The sequence below is a fragment of the Humulus lupulus genome, chromosome 6 (genome assembly GCF_963169125.1).
Source record: "Humulus lupulus chromosome 6, drHumLupu1.1, whole genome shotgun sequence".
Classification (NCBI taxonomy): domain Eukaryota; kingdom Viridiplantae; phylum Streptophyta; class Magnoliopsida; order Rosales; family Cannabaceae; genus Humulus; species Humulus lupulus.
In genome coordinates, this window is record NC_084798.1 from 3,234,009 (window position 1) to 3,256,714 (window position 22,706).

The 22,706-nt window shown below is 31.2% G+C and overlaps 1 protein-coding gene across 1 annotated transcript; it reads right to left on the reverse strand.

Moving 5' to 3' along the window:
* Positions 1 to 1,603: 1,603 nt before the first annotated feature.
* On the reverse strand, positions 1,604 to 10,560 carry LOC133781423 (beta-amyrin synthase-like). The gene is made up of 15 exons (XM_062220397.1): positions 10,362 to 10,560; positions 9,760 to 9,849; positions 8,936 to 9,136; positions 8,748 to 8,832; positions 8,488 to 8,654; positions 7,534 to 7,725; positions 6,818 to 6,931; positions 6,014 to 6,133; positions 5,764 to 5,886; positions 5,560 to 5,658; positions 4,506 to 4,562; positions 3,813 to 4,003; positions 3,133 to 3,310; positions 2,033 to 2,197; positions 1,604 to 1,747 (listed from the first exon to the last, which is right to left on the reverse strand). The coding sequence occupies exons 1-15, from the start codon at positions 10,380 to 10,382 to the stop codon at positions 1,607 to 1,609; spliced, it is 1,944 nt and encodes a 647-aa protein (XP_062076381.1). The 5' UTR covers positions 10,383 to 10,560; the 3' UTR covers positions 1,604 to 1,606.
* Positions 10,561 to 22,706: the final 12,146 nt, after the last annotated feature.

Below are 22,706 nucleotides of genomic sequence, written 5' to 3' on the forward strand. Positions count from 1 at the left end.
CAAAGTACTCCCATGTAAAATTTTCTAAAAGTTTACTCTAAAGTTTATTTAGTTTTTAACGTCCGATTTTTACCAAAGTTGACCGTAAGGGTCCAGTTGACCCCGGATAGTCATAGTCGTGTTCGGTGGGTCTAGTTAAGAAAATTCGGGTCGTTACACATGCACAAAAATACACAATTATGCCCTCAATGGGCCAAATTACCAAAATGCACTTATAATTATAAATACACCCATATGCATGCATTTATCATCATATAATAATATAATTCACATAAACATGCATATGATCACTAAATAACATAATAAATCAATTATGGCCCTCCCGGCCTCCTAATCAAGGTCCTAATCCTTATTAGGAAATTCGGGGCATTACATCGTAGCCCCATTGATCATGTTTATACGTGTTTAATTATTTGTTTAATTATGCTATGTGTGCATACATGTGTGAATGAATGCCAAGGGTCGGGAACGACGAGGGCCAAGAACGGCGAGGGCCGAGAACGGCGAAGGCCGAGTACGGTAAGGTGCCGGGAGCAGCGTTTAGCACGTGGAGTGCTAGTTGCTAGGGCGAGACCCTATGGGATACTTGGGATATCCTCACGGTGTAGACTGCGAACCCAGAGCCCGGTAAAGTGCCTGGGATGGCATGGACGTATGTGTTTAACCTGTTGGCAGATTTATTGAATGCTAATTGGTAGCAATGCATATGTTATTTGCTTGTGTGAAGTTTTCTTGTTGGGTTTCGGCTCACGGGTGCTCTAAGGTGCAGGTAAGGGCAAGGGGAAAGTCGACCAACCATGAGTACAGAGAGCGTGAAGCGACGCGTACATGTTTGGCCTGCCTGGCTGCCACGGCCAGTGGTATTTTTGGGAGATGTTTGTATTAAACCTAAATTTTTTCGTTTAATCGAATTTAATTATATTTTTGAGTTGTAATATTTCTAAACATTATTTTGGGATCCCAAATGTCAAACGCTTTATAATTTTCAATGATTGGATATATTTTCAAATTATGTGACTTTATTTATGGTTTAGCTACACTTTTGTCTTAAAACCTCGATTAGCGAGTTAACTGCACGATTTAAACTCAATTAGGAACGACTCTAAGGAAGTAGGGCGTTACAATTATAATATCACAATAATCTTATATTTTTATAATATGTATATTCTGTGTATATATTTATGATTTGGTCAATGGTATAATAGCCATAATTCTAGCTTATATACATAGTTGTAGCCCGACTTTAGCTTGTAATATTGTATATATATTACCTAAAGGTGAATGAATAAAATCAAGGAAAACCAATTTTGACAAATAATCTGTACCAATAAATAAAAGTGTATCAATAATATGAGAGCAATCTTTATTTCATAATTAATAGGCATTAACATTTTCCTCAAATTATTCAAATAGAGAAAGTGAACATCAAGCTTCAAAGACTACATTCTAAATTATAATAAAAGACTTCTTATAATGGATATTATTAATTACGAAGTCTATTATTAATTTGTACTCATAATAATGTCTTATACTTAAGCATAAATCATAACTACGTACACACCAAGCTAGAGCTTTATTAGTTTTAACCACACACATTAATTATTAATTAAGTGCTTCGATCTTTTACTTGTTCTTTGCATGGCAATAGAACTCGATTGCGATACTCTGCAAGCGCCCATAATGGAAAAATGTTTTTGTATAATGGATAATGTAGTGGACAATTCATCTTGAAAACTCCAACTATTTCCTGGCATGGGTCATAATAAAATAAAATCAATTATTTATTTGTTAGACAAAAATAAATTGAACTTTACTTTTAGGAGACAACAATTTCAAAAGATTATTTTTATTTTTGGATTCAAATAAATTAAGAGAAAAGAGAATTTAATTTCATGATCAGATCAACTTATAGAAATAAAACTTTTAATAAGGTATTTTAGAACATACTATATATATTCCTTAGTAATGTTTGTTCTCATTAATTTTTTCATTAAAAGTAATATTGCTAAAGAAAATATATTTATATATATACCTGTTCTGGAAAATCACCATTTTCCATTTGAGAATTGATAATGAGCTTCGCAGCTCGATGAAGAGGTGTTGGGTCTCTTTCTGCTTGTCCAGCATGAATCAATGCCATCATAGCCCATGAAGTTTGTACTAAGTTTGATCTATTTTCTGGAAATGCTACATATTCCTATAATACAATCAAAATTAATACCATTATTCACACATGGTTATATATGAGAAGATAAAAATGAATTGTAAAAAAAGTTATATACTTCATGTTAATAAATTAGAGAAATTGATGAAAATGATTTTTTTTAAGTGATTTTGTACTTCGGTCTAATTTTGATAATTTTTTTGCAAAATAGCCTTTGTCTAAAATTCGACCAGCTGTCTAAACTTGTCGACCAATTGTTTGATTTTTTTGACTACCTGTCTAAATTTTTGACAAGCTGTCGACTAAATTATGAGAAGCCATTTTGCAAAGAATTATTAAAACTAGGTTAGAGTACAAAATGATTTTAAAAAATAGACCATTTTGCCAAGAGACCCAATAAGTTATAAATTACACTACTCATAATATATATAGATATATATTAACTAATTACATTATAAAAATACTCAAGTAAATAAAATGTAAACACTTGTAATTATATTAAAAGCATAATTTAATTATATAAATATACCAATACAATATGTAGGATGTTATTAAAATAACTTTTTATATTAAAAGCAAATAAAAATATTTTTCAAAATCATATGTTTGGTATATCTATTTTAATCATTTTAAATTGTAGCTTAATTTATTGTCAAAAAAAAAAAAAAAAAATTGGGGCATCCCTATCTTATGTGGGTTATTTTATTTTAAACCTCAAACATAGATAAAGTATGTTCTCAAGTTAGACAATAAATTTAGTTGGATGAAATCTTTCATTCCATCTATTTGTATTGTATCCTCTTTCCAATCTTATGATGATACAATCTACGATAAAATAAATAATAAATAAAAATAGAGAGAGATGTTGTCTGGACAACATCACTTAATTAAAAGTCAAGTACTTCCCAATTGCTTCCTTTTAAGGGATGAACGAACAAATTAACACAAGAGAACACTTAAAATGATACCTTTTTAGGGCATGAAAGGTAGCTCTCTCCCCAACCGCCATCAAATGTTTGTTTTTTGAGTAGGAATTCAACTCCCTTGCGCATAGTTGGACTGTTGTTGTAAGTTTTACCAACTGCGGCTAGTCCTCCAAGGGCAAACCACGAAGCATATGTGAAGCAAATTCCCCAATTGCCATACCTATATACAGTAAAACATCTATATAATAATATCATTGGGACTAAACTAATTGTATTCTAATTGAGAGCTTACAACTAAATAGAAGCATCCGTACAAATTTTTTTTCAAACACTCAAAAGTATAAACTTTAACAACAATAACAATAAAAACTCCCTAATAAACTATTATATATTTAAAAGTAATATTCATGTAATCAAATGTGGAATAAATCTTTGATTTTCTCCTTTGAGCACAAATAAATAACATAATACATATATTTATTTGACTGTATACATAATTATTACTATACCTTCTTAATGCATGACTTAAAAAACGTTTAACTAATTACATTATTTATAAATAGCCTAAATTGGAACCAAATTTTTTTTAATACTAAAATAAAGGTTATTCTTATATAGAGTATTCGTATATAAATAGTTTACTTTATACATATATACAAAAATCAACAACTTTCAAAATGTTTTGTTTATATATGCAGTTTAGAATGAGTGATGATGCTAACCATGAACCATCATGTCTTTGTTTGTTTTCCAAAAACTGAACAGCTCCTTTTATGAACATCTTAATTTCTTGTTCCCTATGCCCTGGATATAGCTTCTTGAATAGTACTAAAGCTTGGATTGCAGTAGAAGTGCATTCCACATACTCATGCTCAATAACAATTTCTTCAAGAAATTCCAGAGGATTTAACATCTGAATTTGAATTAATCCAAACACAAAAATTACATTTATTCTTAATTTAGAAAAAAAATATTGCAACTATATATATATATATATAAGGAATGATTACAACGTATCTTTTTTTTTTGCAATACCAGTGTATTTTTTTTTTCTATTTTCGACACCTGGCTAGTTATAATCCCAAATTTTTTTATATGACGGTGTACATTGTTAGAATATCCTGAAAAATTTTCAAAAAATTCAAAATAGTTTACGAAGCCAAAAACAGGATTCAAACTGTCAAATTTTACACGCGTACACACAAAAACAGGCACGAGTGCGACAATTTAGACACTGTTTTCATCAGTACCATAACTGATTCAGAATTTTTTGAAAATTTGTAAGATGTTCTAAATAACTATAATGTACACCGTCATATAAACAAAATTTATGATTATATCTATCCAGGTGCCGAAAATAGAAAAAAGATACACCAGTGTTGCAATATATAAATATATATATATTAACTACTTACTTCCAGCCATGCCGGTGATCTAGCAGGCTCCCAAGCTGCTTCACCACCGTTTTTACTCTAAAATAAGTCAAAATTCAACAAGGTTATAATTGACACATAAATATAGTGATATAAAAAAAGAGGTTTCTATATTTTCTTTAGGTAAGAATAATTAATTGTGAAAATTAAATTCATAATTGGATCTTTCTTATTCTCGTGGTTGTTAGGTTCTTCTAATTAACAAGTGAATTCATACTAATAAAGATTCCAAAAGTCTATCTTTCATGACCAATTGGAACATTCATGTTGTTCCCAATATGAATTATAGTGTTATTGATCCTTCAAATTCTAATTATGATCATAAGAGAATTGCTAAGGGACACTACTAGTGCCTAATACCACAAGAAAATGACATATTGTTATTGGTGCAATTCAATATCGAGTCTCACTTATTTGAATTTAATAAATATTAGGAGTATCTCTATAACCAATCACAGAGTGTCAACTAATGTGATATTGGACACCTAATAACAACACTCTTATCATAATTGACACAATTTATGTTAGAAATTAGAAGTGATTCCACATCCCCTAATCTTTGTTAAAAACTTAATTCTAATTCAATGTATGCCAAATCTTGTACAATGTATCCTAATTCAAACTATGTTGTCTCACATTTAAAAGTTGTCACTCTTACTTTTATAGCATTTATTGCTAACTTGTCCTCATGTGAAATTACTTTTAAAAAGGGGCTGTATTTAAAGAAATGAGAGCTTTAAAAAAGAATAATGTAATGTAAAATTCAGATGATTGATGAAATCAGAAATCTTAAGAGAATGCTTGCCAATGAATTTGAGATTTAGGATTTGGGCAAGTTATGAAATTTTATTTGGTATTTATGTCTCATTTTATCTTATATATATATATTATTGTATTGTTTCCCTTTCAATCAATAGATCTATTTATTTGTCTTCATATATCAAGGCCATTTGGTATGTTGTGGCTAATCATTAAAATGCAAGTTTAACAAAAGATAAATAAAAAATCATATATATATATATATATATTTTCTCACCTGCAAAGAAAGTATTACATTGACAGTATCATATAATTTCTCAGCTTCCATATTTTCTCCAACAATCTCCGGTGGCATCATCGACAACAATATGCAACACTGTAATGTATAATCAACAGATTGGTGTGTGAAAATTAAGAAAATAAAAGAAAAAATTAAGAGAGGAACAATATTTGGTTAAATAATAATTAAACTAATTATAACCTTTAAACCTTCTGTGGTACAATCAGAAAGTTGCCATCCATGATCTTGATCAGAAAATGTCCATGATCCCTTAGAAATGTGGCGATACATACTTTTGAAGTCGCCTGAAGGATTGTCTTTGACCTTTTATAATAATAATTATCATTATGTATAGAATAATTAGGTCTTCTAGGATTGTAATTATTGTTTTACACAAAAAGTGTTATTATGAGATAAGTACTAATTAATTCTCTTTTGAATTAGTACTAACCTGAGATTTCTTAATGAAGTCATGACCTTTAGCCAAAGTTGGTCCAATTTCATCAACAAGGTTACTTGCAAGAAAAGCTTGAATTGCAAGAGTAGCATCCCACAATTGGCTACCAAAACTCTACAAAAATTAATAAAGGTGTAAATTATATTATATTATATTACATTTTGTTTTTTTATATTTTATCAAACCAATTTTCTATATTTTTTTTATGATAAAATGTATTTGAAAATATCACTTAATAATATAGATCCATTGTTAAAAATACAAACATAAAGGATGCATTGTTATATATATATATATATATATATAGAGCGATTATAATACATTTACTTTTTTGCAATATACACTTTCTATTTTCAGCACTTTGATAGAACATCCTACAAACTTTTAAGAAACTCTGAATAAATTATGGTATCGAAAACATGGTTCAAACAACGTATTGCACTCGTGTTTATTTTTTGTATACTCGTGTAAAAATCAACTGTTTGAACCTTATTTTCAACACGGTAAATTATTCGGAATTTCTTGAAATTTTACAGGGTGTCTTAGATGATTACAATGTCCACTGTCATATAAAAAAAATTGGAAAAAAAGATTATCGAGGTGTAGAAAACACAAACCGGCTGCACTTATGTTGTCAAAAAAGTAGATACACTGCAGTCCCATTATATATAAATATATACTTCCATTTTTTTGGGTGCATGTGTGTATAAAATGTGATATAATGTATGTGTATACTACATGTTAAGAAGAAGAGTTAGTTATGTTCAATTTAGTCTAAGTGTTGCATGTAGTACTAACTTGTATCTTCAATCCATCTTCAGCAATCCATATGAAGTCTGGAACCCTAGCAAGATGCCTTTTGAAATAGTCACCATTTGGATCTTCAACCCAACATGCAAGCATACATAACGCCTGTCTTAAAAAAATAATGTGAGCAACTATATATATATAAATTATAATTAAGATAATACCTTATAAGTTTTGTTCGAAAAGTGTGTGATTGAATTGGATATCTTCGTATATATATATATATATATGACCATTTTTATATAGGGGCTTCACTTTAAGTTCTACCGATAGGGCTCTCAGTGTTTCTCGATTCGTGAATAGTTTTCGGCGCGATTTTTTTTTATGACCGTGTATATTGTAACTATTTAGAGCATCCTGTAAATTTTCAGAAAATTTCGAATAGTTTACAGTATCAAAAACTAGGTTCAAACATGTTGATTTCTACGTGCATAAAAAAAAATTAGTCACGCGTGCAACAACATATTTGAACCAAGTTTTCGGTACCGTAAACTATTCAGAATTTTCTGAAAATCACGCTGATGCTCTAAACAGCTACAATATTTACGGTTATAAAAAAAATTCGTGCCGAAAACTGTTCAAAGGTCGAGAACACTGAGAGCTCCACTGGTAGGACTTAAAGTGAAGCCCTTGTAGAAGAATTTCCACATATATATATATATATAAGGTAAACAGTATTTGAATGTATGCTTAAATATTTTGATCACCTTTTCTACACATCCAATAGTAATGTATCGACTATTCTCATCTTCGTAATGAATATGCTTCATGGTTACTTGAAGAGCTTTCTCTCTTATAAATTTTTTCAAAGGCCAACGACTCAAAAGAGGCTCGACAAATAGGTACATACTATCCCATGCAAAATTTTGTACCCAATGACGTTCACAATAAAGATCCTCCTACAATATTATATAATAAAGTCATCATGTACGTACAATATTTACTTATAAAAATATCAATATAAATATATATATATATTAGAGTGGACATTCGATTCAATACAATATTTTTGTACTAATCTAAACCAATTTAATTAAATGTTAGATTTTGAAAATCATCTAATCCAATCAAATTAGTAATTGGATTAGTTCGGTTTTTTAATTGGATTTCAAGTTGGAACCTCATTTTTTTTTTTCCGAAACTGAGTTGGAACTTGATTTTCAATATCAACTTAAAAGCATACAAAAGATCACTTAAAAACTAAACAACACCATCCATTTAGATTCAAACTACATAAAGTTATCAATCTTACAAGTTTAAAGTAGTTTTGTAAAAATTTGAGAGAATGATGAGAATATATGCGTTTTTTTTAGTATTTTCTCTTCTAATTAGGTCTTGAAGTGTATAAGGGAAGACTAATAGTTAGCCAATAACAATGTATTAAAAGAAATATAAATAATTAAATACTTTTTAATATATATTATATATAATTAGATTTGATCGGTTTGTAATTGGATTTTGACAGTGTGTCATCTGCCATCCAATCCAATCTAATTATTCAAATCCAATCCAATTCAATTGTAATTGGATTTGATTGGTTCGGTGTAATTGAATTGGTTTGGATGTTGCCTGCCCCTAATATATATGATATAATATATGTTAATATTTGCCTGTGGATGGCTACATACATACATATTTTTTTGTGTGTATGTGTTTCATACCTTAGCACATTGATGACGTGCATTCCTCCAATTGATTTCATTATATGGTTGAGCATAAAGTTCCTCCCTCAATTGTAGAATAAGTGGTGTGATGGGACCAACAAATCTTTTTCCATACAAATATGACATAGGCATATAAACCAATCGACAATAGCACCATATCTTAGCTACAATAATGTTTAGAAAGACAAAATAATTAAGAAAAACATCTAACAAACTATAAGTATTTATATTTAATTAAAGATATAAATATAACCAACATGGATGTATAGCTGAAAAAGCAGGAAGAATCCAAAATTCAGGAGGCATTGGAATGCAACCACTCCAATCAAAGACTCCAAGCATCTACGAAAAATAAAATAAAATAATAGTAATTAATCAGTTAATCAAGAACAATAACTATATACTGTCTATTATATTTTAGCATTGAAATGATCTCATTTCATACCGAAAGCCAAGTCTTTCCCCAAGAGAGTATGTTTGTTGCACTACCATGGTCAAGAATCCATTTTCTTGCTCTTGCACAAGCATTATCTTGACCATCTTTAGGCAATTCTTCTCCAAGTAAACGCAAACAAATGTAGTTAAATGCTGTCCCAAACATTGAGCTACGGCCCTCTACATGCAGTCCCCACCCACCATCTTCATTCTAAATGTCACAACAAAATGATGGTGTTCAATGAAGGTATTATAAATATAAAATGAATATATATATATATAAGACAATTCTTGTATATAGGGGTTTCACTTTAAGTCTTATTGGTGGAACTCTCAGTGTTATCAACCTTTGAACAATTTTCAGCGCGATTTTTTTATGACCGTGTATATTGTAGTTATTTAGAGCATCTGCGCGATTTTTAGAAAATTCTGAATAGTTTACAGTACCGAAAACTAGGTTTAAACATGTTGTTGCAAGTGTGACTATTTTTTTTTATGCGAGTGGAAAACAACATGTTTGAACCTAGTTTTCGGTGCTGTAAACCATTCAGAATTTTTTGAAAATTTACAGAAATGCTCTAAATAACTACAATATACATGGTCATAAAAAAAAATTGCACCGAAAACTGTTCACAGGTCGAGAACACTGAAGAGTCCTACCGATAGAGCTTAAAGTGAAGCCCCTATATAAAAAATTCTCTATATATGTTATTGTTTTGCAATAATAAATTGTCTTTGTGAAATGTTTATGTTATTATTAAAGGCTAAAATTTCTAACAAAATTTGACAAAGATGAATACCATAATCAAATTTTAGTTGAATAAGCATCTATACCTGATGATAATGTATGTAACGAAAAATTTCCTTACGATGTTCACTAGTGAAAATGGTATTAAGGTGACCTGTAATGTATAGACACATGACCTACAACAAAATAAACAAAATGTTATGTTAATGTCCTTAAAGATAAAAACTAGAAATTGTATATATTAAAGGAGGATTCTACGGTGTACACGAAAAATGGGCATACCGGTGTACCCTTTTGGTGTTTTTAGTTCGGGAAATATTTTCAGTGATTTTTTAAAACTTCGTTCATTGTAGTTATTTAGAGCATTCTATAAATTTTTAAAAAATTTCGAATAATTTACAGTGCCCTAAATAAGATTCAAATATGTTAAAAAACCAGTCACGAGTGCAACAAACTATTTGAACTTTGTTTTCTACATTGTAAATTATTCAAAATTTCTAAAAAATTTGCAAAATGTTTTAAATAACTACAATATACACAACCATACAAAAATTTGCGATAAAAATAATTTCCAAACCAAAAACTAAAAAAAAGTACACCGGTACGCTTTTTTTTTCTTTTCAGTACACCGAAGAACTACCTTATATTGAATAAGAAAAAAAAAGACATAATATATTAAAATACTAACAAATGGGGGTAAGAAGTACATAGGGCCACTATTTTCAGCAGGCCAATGTCCATCACTAGTTTGTAAGGCTGACAAGAAATGGGCAGCCCTTCTTAGTGCACGTGTTGTCTTTTCAAGAGTGATCACTTCACCATCATCAATATGAACTGAAGGAATTGTTTGTTTGAAACCTTTTTCTCTCAAAATCTACAAAAACATTAATAAAACAAAACTAATTTATATACTTATCATATGATTTCATTAAGAAATAGAAGAAATAATAAATTAGATTAGATTATAAAATAATATAATAATTGATAAGTAGTTTTAAGAAGTGATGGCTAAATGTTAAAGAAGAATGACTCAAAATGGTCATTGTATGACCTTTAGTAGAGCTCACACACAGAGATATATAACCTTTTTTTATTCTTTGGATAATATGCAAGAATTTCTAGGTATGTATAGTTTAATATTTAAGGTTGTTTTAGTAATTTCCTTTACATATAATATCTAGTTTTCATAGAATATATATATATATATAAGTTGTAATATTGACCTAACTAGTTAGTCCATAGAGTACATATAATATAAGTTGTAATTTTATTTCTCATCACTTCTCAGTCCTCTTTTTTTTCTCACAACTCTTTTGCTAGCGTTCTCTCTCTCCTTTGACTCCAAGTCTAACTTTCACTACAATATTGACCAAACTAGTTAATATTAGTCCATAAATTGAACTCTATCTAAATTCCAAGCAAACTCTAATTAGACCAACGATAACCTTTATTTATAAAATTTATCATTTACAAACTAGACCTTGGCCAAAAAAGATTTCAATAGGAAATTTTACGATATAAAATTTTAATTGTTTCTTATTGAAATTTAAATTAAATCTATTTGTCTAGCATTTCATTTTATTGCTATTATTTACTTTTAGTTTAAAAAATAAGAATAGTAAGACCTTAGACTTTTTGTAGTTGAAAAGTCAAAAGAAAAATAAAATATTATTTTATTTTAAGTAGTGGGACCCACTTCATTTCTCTTAAAAATAATTACTTTCCTTTCTTCTTCCATTTCTCTCTCCCTGGCTCCACCTTTCCATTTTTGTTCTTTATTTTTTTTCTTCCTCTCTTGACAAGCTCACAAAGCTCTAGACCCAACCATCGCCGGACCCCATTGCCGCCACGCGCTGGAGTTTTGCCACTAGTGGCTGGCAATGACCTCACTCCTGAAGTTCGGTGGAAATTGGAGCAAGGACACGCCAGTACGATCATTCTGAAGTTTCGCTGTCGAAACTTTGAGGTGACTTTCCGGTGAACTCTGACCACCTCTCGACGAGTGGGTGGTACCATTGGAACCAGCATGGAGAGAAGAACAAAACCCACTAAACCATTTCGAACAACTCACCATTTTTCTCCGACGAGATTTTAGGTATCTCTGCCCCTTTGGAAACATTTTTCGGCGACAATGATAGTTGTTTGGGCTAATGAGTTGCATATTTGTGATGTACTCACTGAGGGGATCATTTTGATATATGCCATGCATATATTCGTCGACGCTTCCGGTACACCGCTCACTGCTACCACCAACTCCTATTGTGCATAGCTTGGGTGAGGTTCTAGAACTTGAAATTTTAAATATGGTCATATTATATATCGTTGGACACGATTTTGAATAAGGAATGCAACAATGATAATTGTTTGCTCATTTGATGCACGTAGGAGAAACGTGATATTAAAATTGAACTAAATCACTATAGGATCATCGTTGAGCTTAGGAGCGTCGTTTTGGGCTCAGATTGAAAATTCTAAGGAGGTAGGGACTCAACTTGACTATTAGACTTATTTTACTCGTATTGAATTGCATTAAACATATATCAATTTTTATATTTATAAAATGTTTGAAAAATTGAAAATTTAATATGCATGTTTTTTGTTCTGTTTTGAGGGCATTGAGTGCCGAATATATTTTTGTTCACTTATTTATGCAGGTTATGATTTTTCGGTTTTATTCAAATGCAGCTGTTATGCTGCCCAATTTTCTAAAATATAAAGGGAATATGTTTATTTCTTTTCATGTTTACCTGCACTTGGTTATACCAATGAAAGTCATAGTGAACATGATTTGTGCATGTTGTTGTTTCACGACCTAGTCTCTGTGTCGTCATAGGTAGATCAGTTGTCCACTCACCTATAGGTGTAAATACCTAACATCTGTATACTGGAAGCGTTCTAAGCCTCCTCTTGTGGTGGTTATCAGGTCCGGTTACCGGGTTTAGGATGTCGGTTTTTCTATGGTGGGTAATGGGAACTAGGGGTCTAGTGGACGATGTGATGTGAACTTGTAGCTATGCTCTTATGATTATTTGTGGTTTGTGACGTCCCACGTCACTATGGCTGCTTTCTGGAATGACGACTGGCCCTACAAACCAACACGAGTCTTTTCAGCATGCTTTGTCCTCACTCACATGCTTCCTAGGAAAACTTCCCAGGAGGTCACCCATCCCTAGATTACCCCAAGTCAAGCACGCTTAACTTTGGAGTTCTCAAGTGATGGGCTACCGAAAAGAAGATGCATCTTGTTGATATAGGCAGTACCCATCAATCCATTTAAGCCCTCTTCAACTGTGTAGTCCCATACCTACACAGTCTTAGAATCATCACACTTGACCTTCCCCAGGCGGTGTGGGATTGCACAGCTTACCCGGTCTTTCCCCTTACGGATCACAGGATGATATATGTTTTGTTTTGAAAGCTAACCATGCAGGGGTTGTATTAAACTTTTGGGTCTTATGATATTAATTGTTTTCCTACTAGGCTTTATAAGCTCACCCCCTAGTGACGCGATTGTGGATAAAGTGAATTATTGATGAAGCCAATGTGTTTAGTGTCATAGTCCTATCTTTTGAACATTATATATGTATTTAATTTGGAACCTAATGGTATGTCTATCTAAATTAGCTATGTAATAGTTAGGAATGAAGAATGGTGGATTCTAAGTATTATTTTGGGTGTTTTATGACTTATTAAATTTAACTGTTTGTTGACTACATAACTGTGGGGTTATTATTATTCTACGTATAGTGATAAATGATCTTGTTTTTATCACTAATATTTTTATATATAATTATAGGAGTTATTCCATTTTTTTGACTTAAAATTATAGTATTATCTAATATAAACTAAATGATCATTTATAAAGACTATATTCCAACAAGGGTCAAAATTTGACCTTTGTCTACAAAAATTATGGATATTACAAATTTGTCACAGCCTAGGCCTTAGGTCGTGACAAGAATATTCAGGTGGAGATTTAATTTTGGTTTGTAAACTAGAAGATTGTGGGAGTAGTTTCTCCAAATCCCAACTAATTCTGTTAATGAGTTGTTTGGTTCTCAACTATCATAACAACCTCATTAGCTTTCAGTCCTTGGTCTATAAAAGGACTTGTGGGATTCACTTGTTAGAAGACACAAAACAGAGAAGAGAAAAAAAGGAAGAGAGAAGAACACAGTGAAGAGAAATACACAGATGAAACAACAGAAAAGCCAGATTAGACGAGAGAGCTCAAGTGTGGAAGTCAAGATTGAGTATTGAGAAGGTTGTGAGAGCTGGGTTTGGGGAACTGTATTGAAAAGCACAATTGTTGGGAAAGTGCTTACTCAGGGATGGAGAGGAAAACACCTGTGTGATTGAGTGTTTAGAGAGTTTGATCCAAGATTGTTCCAAGAAGCTCCATTGAAGCCTTGTACTCATTTCGTTGATTGAATAAAGAAGAGATAGTGGTTCCTAAAACTGGATTAGGTTCAAGATCACATTGATCTTGTTCTAAACCAGTATATATACTTGTGTTGATTTATGCTTTCATATTTTTCATTTTCTAATTGTTTGATAAGTAGTCTTACTGATTTGTGTTCTTAGATTCATCTCTGGTTTTCCGAGATTCATATGAGGTTCTTGAACTGGGAAATTTATCCTCATTTCCAACAAAATCAGAGCCAGGTTGTTGATCAAAACGGGAGAAGAAAGTTCAAGATCCTAGAGCTTCCGCATTACAACTGATACAGAGCACAAGTTAGAAGACTATGTCAACCATGGCCAAGTTCTAGCTTGAGAAATTTGATGGTACAAACGATTTCTCATTGTGGAGAGAAAGTCTTAAAGGAATTTTGGTACACCAAAAAGTAGCCAAGATTCTTGGAGATCAGAAGTTGCTGGCTGATAAGAAACCTGAAGAAATAGTTGAGATGGAAGAAATGGCCTATTACACCATAATCATGTACCTATCAAATGGAGTGCGAAGGAAATTGACATCAGAGACTACGGCAAATGGATTATGGGATAAGATGGAAAAACTATATTTAAAGCCTTCTGTTTCTAACAAGATTAATTTACTTGAAAGGCTTTATAGTTTTATAATGAATCCTGTTATTTCTCTAGATGAAAACATTGACAAATTCAATGAAATCATTGTAGGTTTGGCAAATATCGAGCACAAGGTGGATGAGGAAAGTCAAGCAATAATCTTGTTGCGCTCATTACCAATGGCATACCAAGAAGTGAAAGCTGCAATAAAGTATGGAAGAAATATCATCTCACTAGATGGAGTTCTTGGAGCATTGAAGTCCAAAGATTTTGAACTTCAGTTGGAGAAAGAATCCAAGAAGGATGAAGCTTACTTTGTTCGTGGAAGATCAACAAAGAGAAGCTCTTCAAGAAACCATACACCATTTCACTCACGTTCTAAATCAAGAGGAAAGGATTCAAGAACATGTTACCACTGTTGAAAGGCAGGACATATCAAGAGATTTTGCAATCTGTTAAGAAATCAGCAAGGGTCCAGATCAAACCAGGACCAGAGAAGACCCATCTACAATTAATTTCGTAATGAGAACAAATACCAGCAAGGAATTAAATCTCAAAATGATTCAGCTGCTGTAGCAGAAGGAGAAGATGAACGTGTCTCAGAAGGAGAATTGTTCTCCATCTCAGAAACCACCATGACAAGGGAGTGGATTCTTGATTCGGGATGCACATTTCATATGTGGCCCAATCAAGAATCATTTTTTGATTATAAAGAAATTAATGGTGGTAAAGTACTAATGGGTAATGATGTTTCTTGCAGGGTCCATGGCATTGGCAAGGTAGCTGTTAAACAATTTAATGGTGAGGTCAAGGTATTGACAAATGTGAGGCATATACCAGAATTGAGGAGAAACTTGATTTCTCTCGGATCTTTGGAAGATGAAGGATACAGCTATAAGTCTACAAATGGCATCTTGAAAATCACTAGTGGCTCTCTAGTAGTGATGAAAGGGAAGAAAGTTAATGGACTGTACGTACTGGAAGGAGAAACTGTAGCAATTGCTGAAGCATCTGTTGTTAAGACCCAAGAAAGTGAGATGCATCTGTGGCACCAACGGATGTGACATATCAGTGAGCAAGGGCTGAGAGAGCTTCACAAACAAGGAAGCATACACAAGTTGAAGACCTGTGCATTACCTTTCTGTGAAGCATGTGTATTTGGAAAGCAGCATAAAATTAAATTCACTGCAGCAAAGCACAATACCAAAGGAGTCTTGGAGTACATTCATTCGGATTTATGGGGGCCTAGCAAAATACCAACACACTCAGGTAAACATTACTTTCTATCTATAGTAGATGATTATTCTAGATGTGTTTGGGTATATTTACTTAGGACTAAAGATGAATGTCTAGAAAAATTTAAAGTATGGAAAAATCAGGTGGAAAATCAAACAAACTCTAGAATTAAGACTCTTAGAACCGATAATGGCATAGAATTTATAAACCATGAGTTTGACATATTGTACAATGAGTATGGTATCACTAGACATAGGACAGTAGTTAGTACTCCAGAACAGAATGGAGTTTCCGAGAGGATGAATCGTACTCTACTGAATAAGGTTAGGTGTATGCTAGTAAGTTCAGGGTTGTCTAAATCTTATTGGGGAGAAGCACTTGCTACTGCTTGCTATTTGATAAATAGGAGTCCTAATAGATCTATAGATTTGAAAACTCCATATGAAATGTGGTATAGAAAAGCCCCAAGCTTGAAACATTTGAGATATTTTGGTTGTGCAACATATGCACATCAGTCCAATGATAGACTAGGCACTAGATCTGTTAAGGGAATTTTTCTTGCTTACCCTATAGGATCTAAAGGTTATAGACTTTGTGTTAATCAAAATGGTAAGCCTAAAATTATAATTTCAAGAAATGTTATCTTTAATGAGCATGATTTTCCTCACTTGAAAGCCGAGATTGGTAGTGTTTCAAATGATGTAGGTGGAACAAGTAAAAGGAACATGGCTGAGTTTGAAGTTAAGCTGAGAGACTTTGAAGGAAATACTCAAGCTACTACTGATATGAATGACCAAAGTGAATCTGAAACTGAGCTAGATGCAACAGAACAACAACCTGATCTGTCTGGGTATCAACTGGCAAGAGATCGAGAGAGAAAAGTTATACAACCTCCAGCAAGATATGCTGAAGCTGACTTGGTGGCTTATGCACTTGCATCAGTGCAGCAAACTGACATACCAGAACCCAACAGTGTTGAAGAGGCTCTTTCAGGGAAGAACAAGGCTGAATGGAGTCAAGCAATGAAGGAAGAAATGGATTCATTGAGCAAAAACAGAACATGGGATTTAGTTGCAAAACCAAAAGGTCAGAAAGTGATTTCATGTAAATGGATTTTCAAGGTGAAGGAAGGTCTAAGTAAAGATGAGCCTTTGAGGTTCAAAGCAAGGCTTGTCGCAAAGGGGTTTACACAAGTGGAAGGAATCGATTTCAATGAAGTGTTCTCACCTGTAGTAAAGTATAAGACTATAAGATTTATGCTTTCTCTTGCAGCACAACAAAATTTAGAAGTAGAATAGCTTGATGTCAAGACTGCCTTCATAAATGGTTTTATAGAGGAGGACATTTATATGCATCAACCACCTGGTTTTCAGGTGGAATCAAGCAACAAAGAGATGGTGTGCAAGCTTAGAAGGTCACTGTATGGGCTTAAACAGTCACCACGACAATGGAATAAGAGATTCGACACCTATGTTCAAGACATTGGATTTGTTAGATCAAAGTTTGATCATTGCCTATACTACAAAAATCTTGAGCAATCTACATCAGTTTTTCTCTTACTATATGTAGATGATATGCTCATTATGGGGAAGGACAAAACAGTGATAAAAGGCATCAAAGACAAGTTGAAAGATGAATTTGAAATGAAGGAGCTCGGTCAAGTCCAAAAGATACTTGGGATAGAAGTGACAAGGAACCGAAAAGATGGGATTCTGAATCTTAAACAAGCAAGTTATATTCAGAGGGTACTTCAGAGATTCAACATGCAGGATTCAAAGAGTGTTTCAGTACCTCTAGGAGGACAATTTGTACTTTCAAAAGATCAAAGTCCAAAGACTATCGAGGAGACAAAGGAAATGGCAAAAGTCCCTTATGTTATGGCGCTAGGGTGTTTAATGTACATCATGGTTAGCACTAGACCAGACATAGCACATGCTCTAAGCATTCTTAGTAGGTTTATGTCCAACCCCGGATTAGAGCATTGGAATGCTCTTAAGTGGCTACTTAGATATCTAAAGGGAACTACAGAGATGGGATTGAGATACAAGCAGATGGATCAGAAAGTTACACTCGAAGGTTTTGTAGATGCAGACTATGCAGCAAGTAAGGATACAAGGAGGTCAACTACTTCATATGTATTCACAAAAAATGGAGATTGCATATGTTGGAAGTCCCAACTACAGTCAGTGGTGTCACTATCAACAACTGAAGCTGAGTTCATGGCCACCACCGAAGCATTCAAAGAGGAAATATGGTTACAAGGAATGCTACAAGAGCTGAAGATGATGAAAGGTAAAGCTAAGATATACTCAGATAGTCAATCTTCAATTCACCTCTGTAAAAATCCAGTATACCACGGAAAGAGCAAACACATTGACATTCGTTTGTTTTGGATAAGAGAAAAGATAGAGGAAGATGTGATATCTTTGGACAAAATTGGTACTGAGGATAATCCAGCTGATATAGGAACTAAGGTGCTACCTGTGAACAAGTTTAAGTATTGCTTAAACTTGCTCAACCTTGGTAACTAATACTGGAACTCTAGGATCACTATATCTACAAGTTGAATTCTATTTAGGTTGTGATTTGAAGAATCTAGGTGGAATTTGTGGGAGTAGTTTCTCCAAATCTCAACTAATTCTGTTAATGAGTTGTTTGGTTCTCAACTATCATAACAACCTCATTAGCTTTCAGTCCTTGGTCTATAAAAGGACTTGTGGGATTCACTTTTTAGAAGACACAAAACAGAGAAGAGAAAAAAACGAAGAGAGAAGAACACAGTGAAGAGCACTACACAGATGAAACAACAGAAAAGCCAGATTAGACGAGAGAGCTCAAGTGTGGAAATCAAGATTGAGTATTGAGAAGGTTGTGAGAGCTGGGTTTGGGGAACTGTATTGAGAAGCACAACTGTTGGGAAAGTTCTTACTCAGGGATTGAGAGGAAAACACCTGTGTGATTGAGTGTTTAGAGAGTTTGATCCAAGATTGTTCCAAGAAGCTCCTTTGAAGCCTTGTACTCATTTCGTTTATTGAATATAGAAGAGATAGTGGTTCCTAAAACGGGATTAGGTTCAAGATCACATTGATCTTGTTCTGAACCAGTATATATACTTGTGTTGATTTATGCTTTCATATTTTTCGTTTTCTAATTGTTTGATAATTAATCTTACTGGTTTGTGTTCTTAGATTCATCTCTGGTTTTCCGAGATTCATATGAGGTTCTTGAACTGGGAAATTTATCCTCATTTCCAACAAAGATTATTATTGAAATTTTTAAAAGTATAAATCTAGAGTATTTAGCTAAACATACAATATACATATTGAACATAACCATAATTATTTAATTTACTAGATCACTATTGAAACAAAGTTCTTTTTTCGTATGAAAAGTATATAAGAAAGAAAGAAATAAAATCAAATAAAAATATCATGAAATTACTGTATAAAAGTCAATCCAAGAGTGGTGCTTACATATCAAGATAAATCATATAGAAAAGAAAAAATACTATAAATTATCAAGAGGAGGTGAAGGTTGAAATAATAATAATAAAGAATTATAGTAAAAAAATAATTAATATAAGAAAAATTTGTGGTCAAAACCACTAATTAGTTTAAAAAATTTCACCTAACTATCTTTTAGTTTATTACTTATTAATTTTTGCCGCAACTAATACTATTTTTCAAAAAATTAGAATACTAAGTAATAAAAAAATTTGAGAGGGGTTTAACCCCACAGGGAACATATGTAGCTTCGTTCACGTATACAAAAGTACCTGCATCCGCCAAAGTGAATCTGTAGAAGTCTTGACCTGTAAACGATTGTTGTAGAAGCTAGAGCGAGCGGCTTCAACCTCCGCTCGCTCTTCAGCAGTGCCGGCCTTGGCATCAAACTCCCATATTTGTCTTCCCACAAACTCATTTGTGCTGTAAATGTTTGGATCCTTTCCTCTTTCTGCTATCTTCAGCTTCCACATTTTTCCCTATTTCAAAATTTATACATATAAACATTTCTATTAAATATATATGCACACACCTAGTTTGTACGTGTGTGCTATAAAGATAAGAGATTAATTCACAAAAATTTTAAGCACTATGAATTTCTCAAATTTGCGTTAAATATATTAACAAATAATACAATAAAACATCTCTATAGTAATAATATTGGGATCAACATATATTTTATTACTATGAGAAAATTATAAAATATTGTAAGTATACACATTTAAATCTAAATTGAATAATTGATAAAACATGTTTGTTAATGTATAATCATTCATAAATGTATAGCTACAATGTACATATTTATATAATGTTGAAAATACACAAAGTTATTTAAGAAGTCTAAATTAATAAATAATTTTATTATAAATTTTTAGTATGTATAAAATAGCATATATATATATATAAATATATTAATCATTAAGACAATTATTACTATGTTGAGGCCTATTTTCTAAAGGCGAGATATAAAAAAATATTACAACTTATTACAATGTGAAATTTTTACTATTTATAGCTAGTCTCAAAATGGAACCAAGTTTTCTTGCCGCTAATATTACTATTATTAGCGGCGATGTATATTTCTTCGAGTAATACTTTATATAGAGGTTTTACAAAATAAATAATATAAAATAGAGATCAAGAATAGGGAGAGAATAATATACCTCCTTGCTGTAGTTACACTATGTAAAACACCTAGTTCTTTCTTTCTTTTCGAAGGTTAGGTTTATTATCGAGAGTGAGATGAGACTACTCTATATATATATATAGAGGCAAGTTTATATATATATATATATATATATGATACACAACTGAGAATACAGCATTGTTTACCAAACAATATAAATATATGTATATATTATCGTGAGCAATCTACGCCATAATCTTATCGTCAACTCTATATAAATGTAATTCCCTGATTGTAGAGATATATGATTATATCAATAGTTTAATATACAAATCCAATCCTTCTTATAATATATATATATACTAGATACAAACAACGTGCAATATGCACGTTTACTTAGCTTTATTTATAGAATTAATTAATTATTTTTATTAAATTTGTATTATTGTCATATAAATTTTGAAATAAATATCTTATTTTAATTAAATAATTTATTTATTTTTTTGTTTAAGTTTATGTTTGTTCTAGTTTTTGAATTTGGGAGTGACAACAAGAGATTATATATTATATATTTAACCTAATGTTATATATTATATGTTGATTTTAAATTTAAGTTTATTGCTAGTTTAAAAAAAAAAAATTTGTTGCTAATTCACAGTAGATTATATTATATGTTTAATATGATATTATTCTAATAAATGAATTTAAGTTTAAGTTTAATTAAATTTTATTTAAGTTATAAAACGTATGCTTTTATTATTTTTAAATAATTATTATTGTAAAATATCTCAAATATATCATATTTTAATTTTTTAATTATTTATTATTTAAAAATAATTATCATTGTAAAATATCTAAAAAATATCTTATTTTAATGTGTTGAATTATTTATTATTTTAAAGTAATTATCATTGTAAAATATCTAAAAAATATCCTATTTTATTTTTTTTAATTATTTATTTTATTTTATTTAAGTTTAAGTGTTTACAAACTATCATTAAATATAATAATATTCTGTTAAATATAAAAATATTCCGTTAAAGTTAACTTAAAAAAAAAACTGTTAAAACTAAGAATTTCCGTTATCTACACACTTATTATATAGAAGATATATATACATATATATAATAGTTAGGTAGTAAGGATAAGAAACTTACTAAGACACTCACTTGTTGGTTGAAAATAAATAATATTTTATGTTTATTAGATTGTATTTGTTATTTCAAGAAAATTAAAATGATATTTTTTTGGTGTTGTTAATTATATATATAAAAATATATTATATTCATTTATTTTTTTTACATAAGGCTGTGTTACTAATTTTTTTTTGTTTTTTTTCTTCTCAAAATTATGTTTAGTAAACTAAATAATTTTTGGTGTTTGTATATAATAAAGGAGGTGTCATATAAAAGATATACTCGCGAATAGGGTTATTCAAAAAAAATTTGCAAACCGCCAAAGTCGAATGACCCATCTAAATTAAACAGAATAAATTAAATCAGTAAAATACACACACCCAAATAATCCAGCGAAAATTCAAACCGCCCCATCTAATAATTGGGCAGCAGGCAGGAAAATATTCCAACCCACCCATATTAATAACCCAAATAAGAGTTTTTTTTATACATATATATTATGTAATATTACATAAATTATCTTTTTTAAAATGGTCCATTAGCAAAATAGTCTATTTTTGAAGTTATTTTGTATTATAATCTAATTTTGATAATTGTTTGCAAAATAACATCCGACACTCGAGACAACTGGTCGAAATTTTAGACAAAACTCATTTTGCAAAAAAATATAAAAACTAGATCAAGTGCAAAATGACTTAAAAAAAGATGTCATTTTCACAAATTACTCAGGGTCCCGTGGATAATTAATAACAACAATATTATATATATATATAATACATGCATAATTAAATTATTAGCCTGGAACTTTTCTTTTTCATAATAAAGTAACATGCCCATAATTTATAATATTATATATTTATCTCAATACGTTGCCAATATTGACTCGTCCCACCTATATATAGCATTAATTAAGCGAAGGATCTTTCTATTTAACTTGTGTTAATATACCTAACAAATAGTATATATATTTATTTATATTTGTAGGTAAGACTTATATATATAAT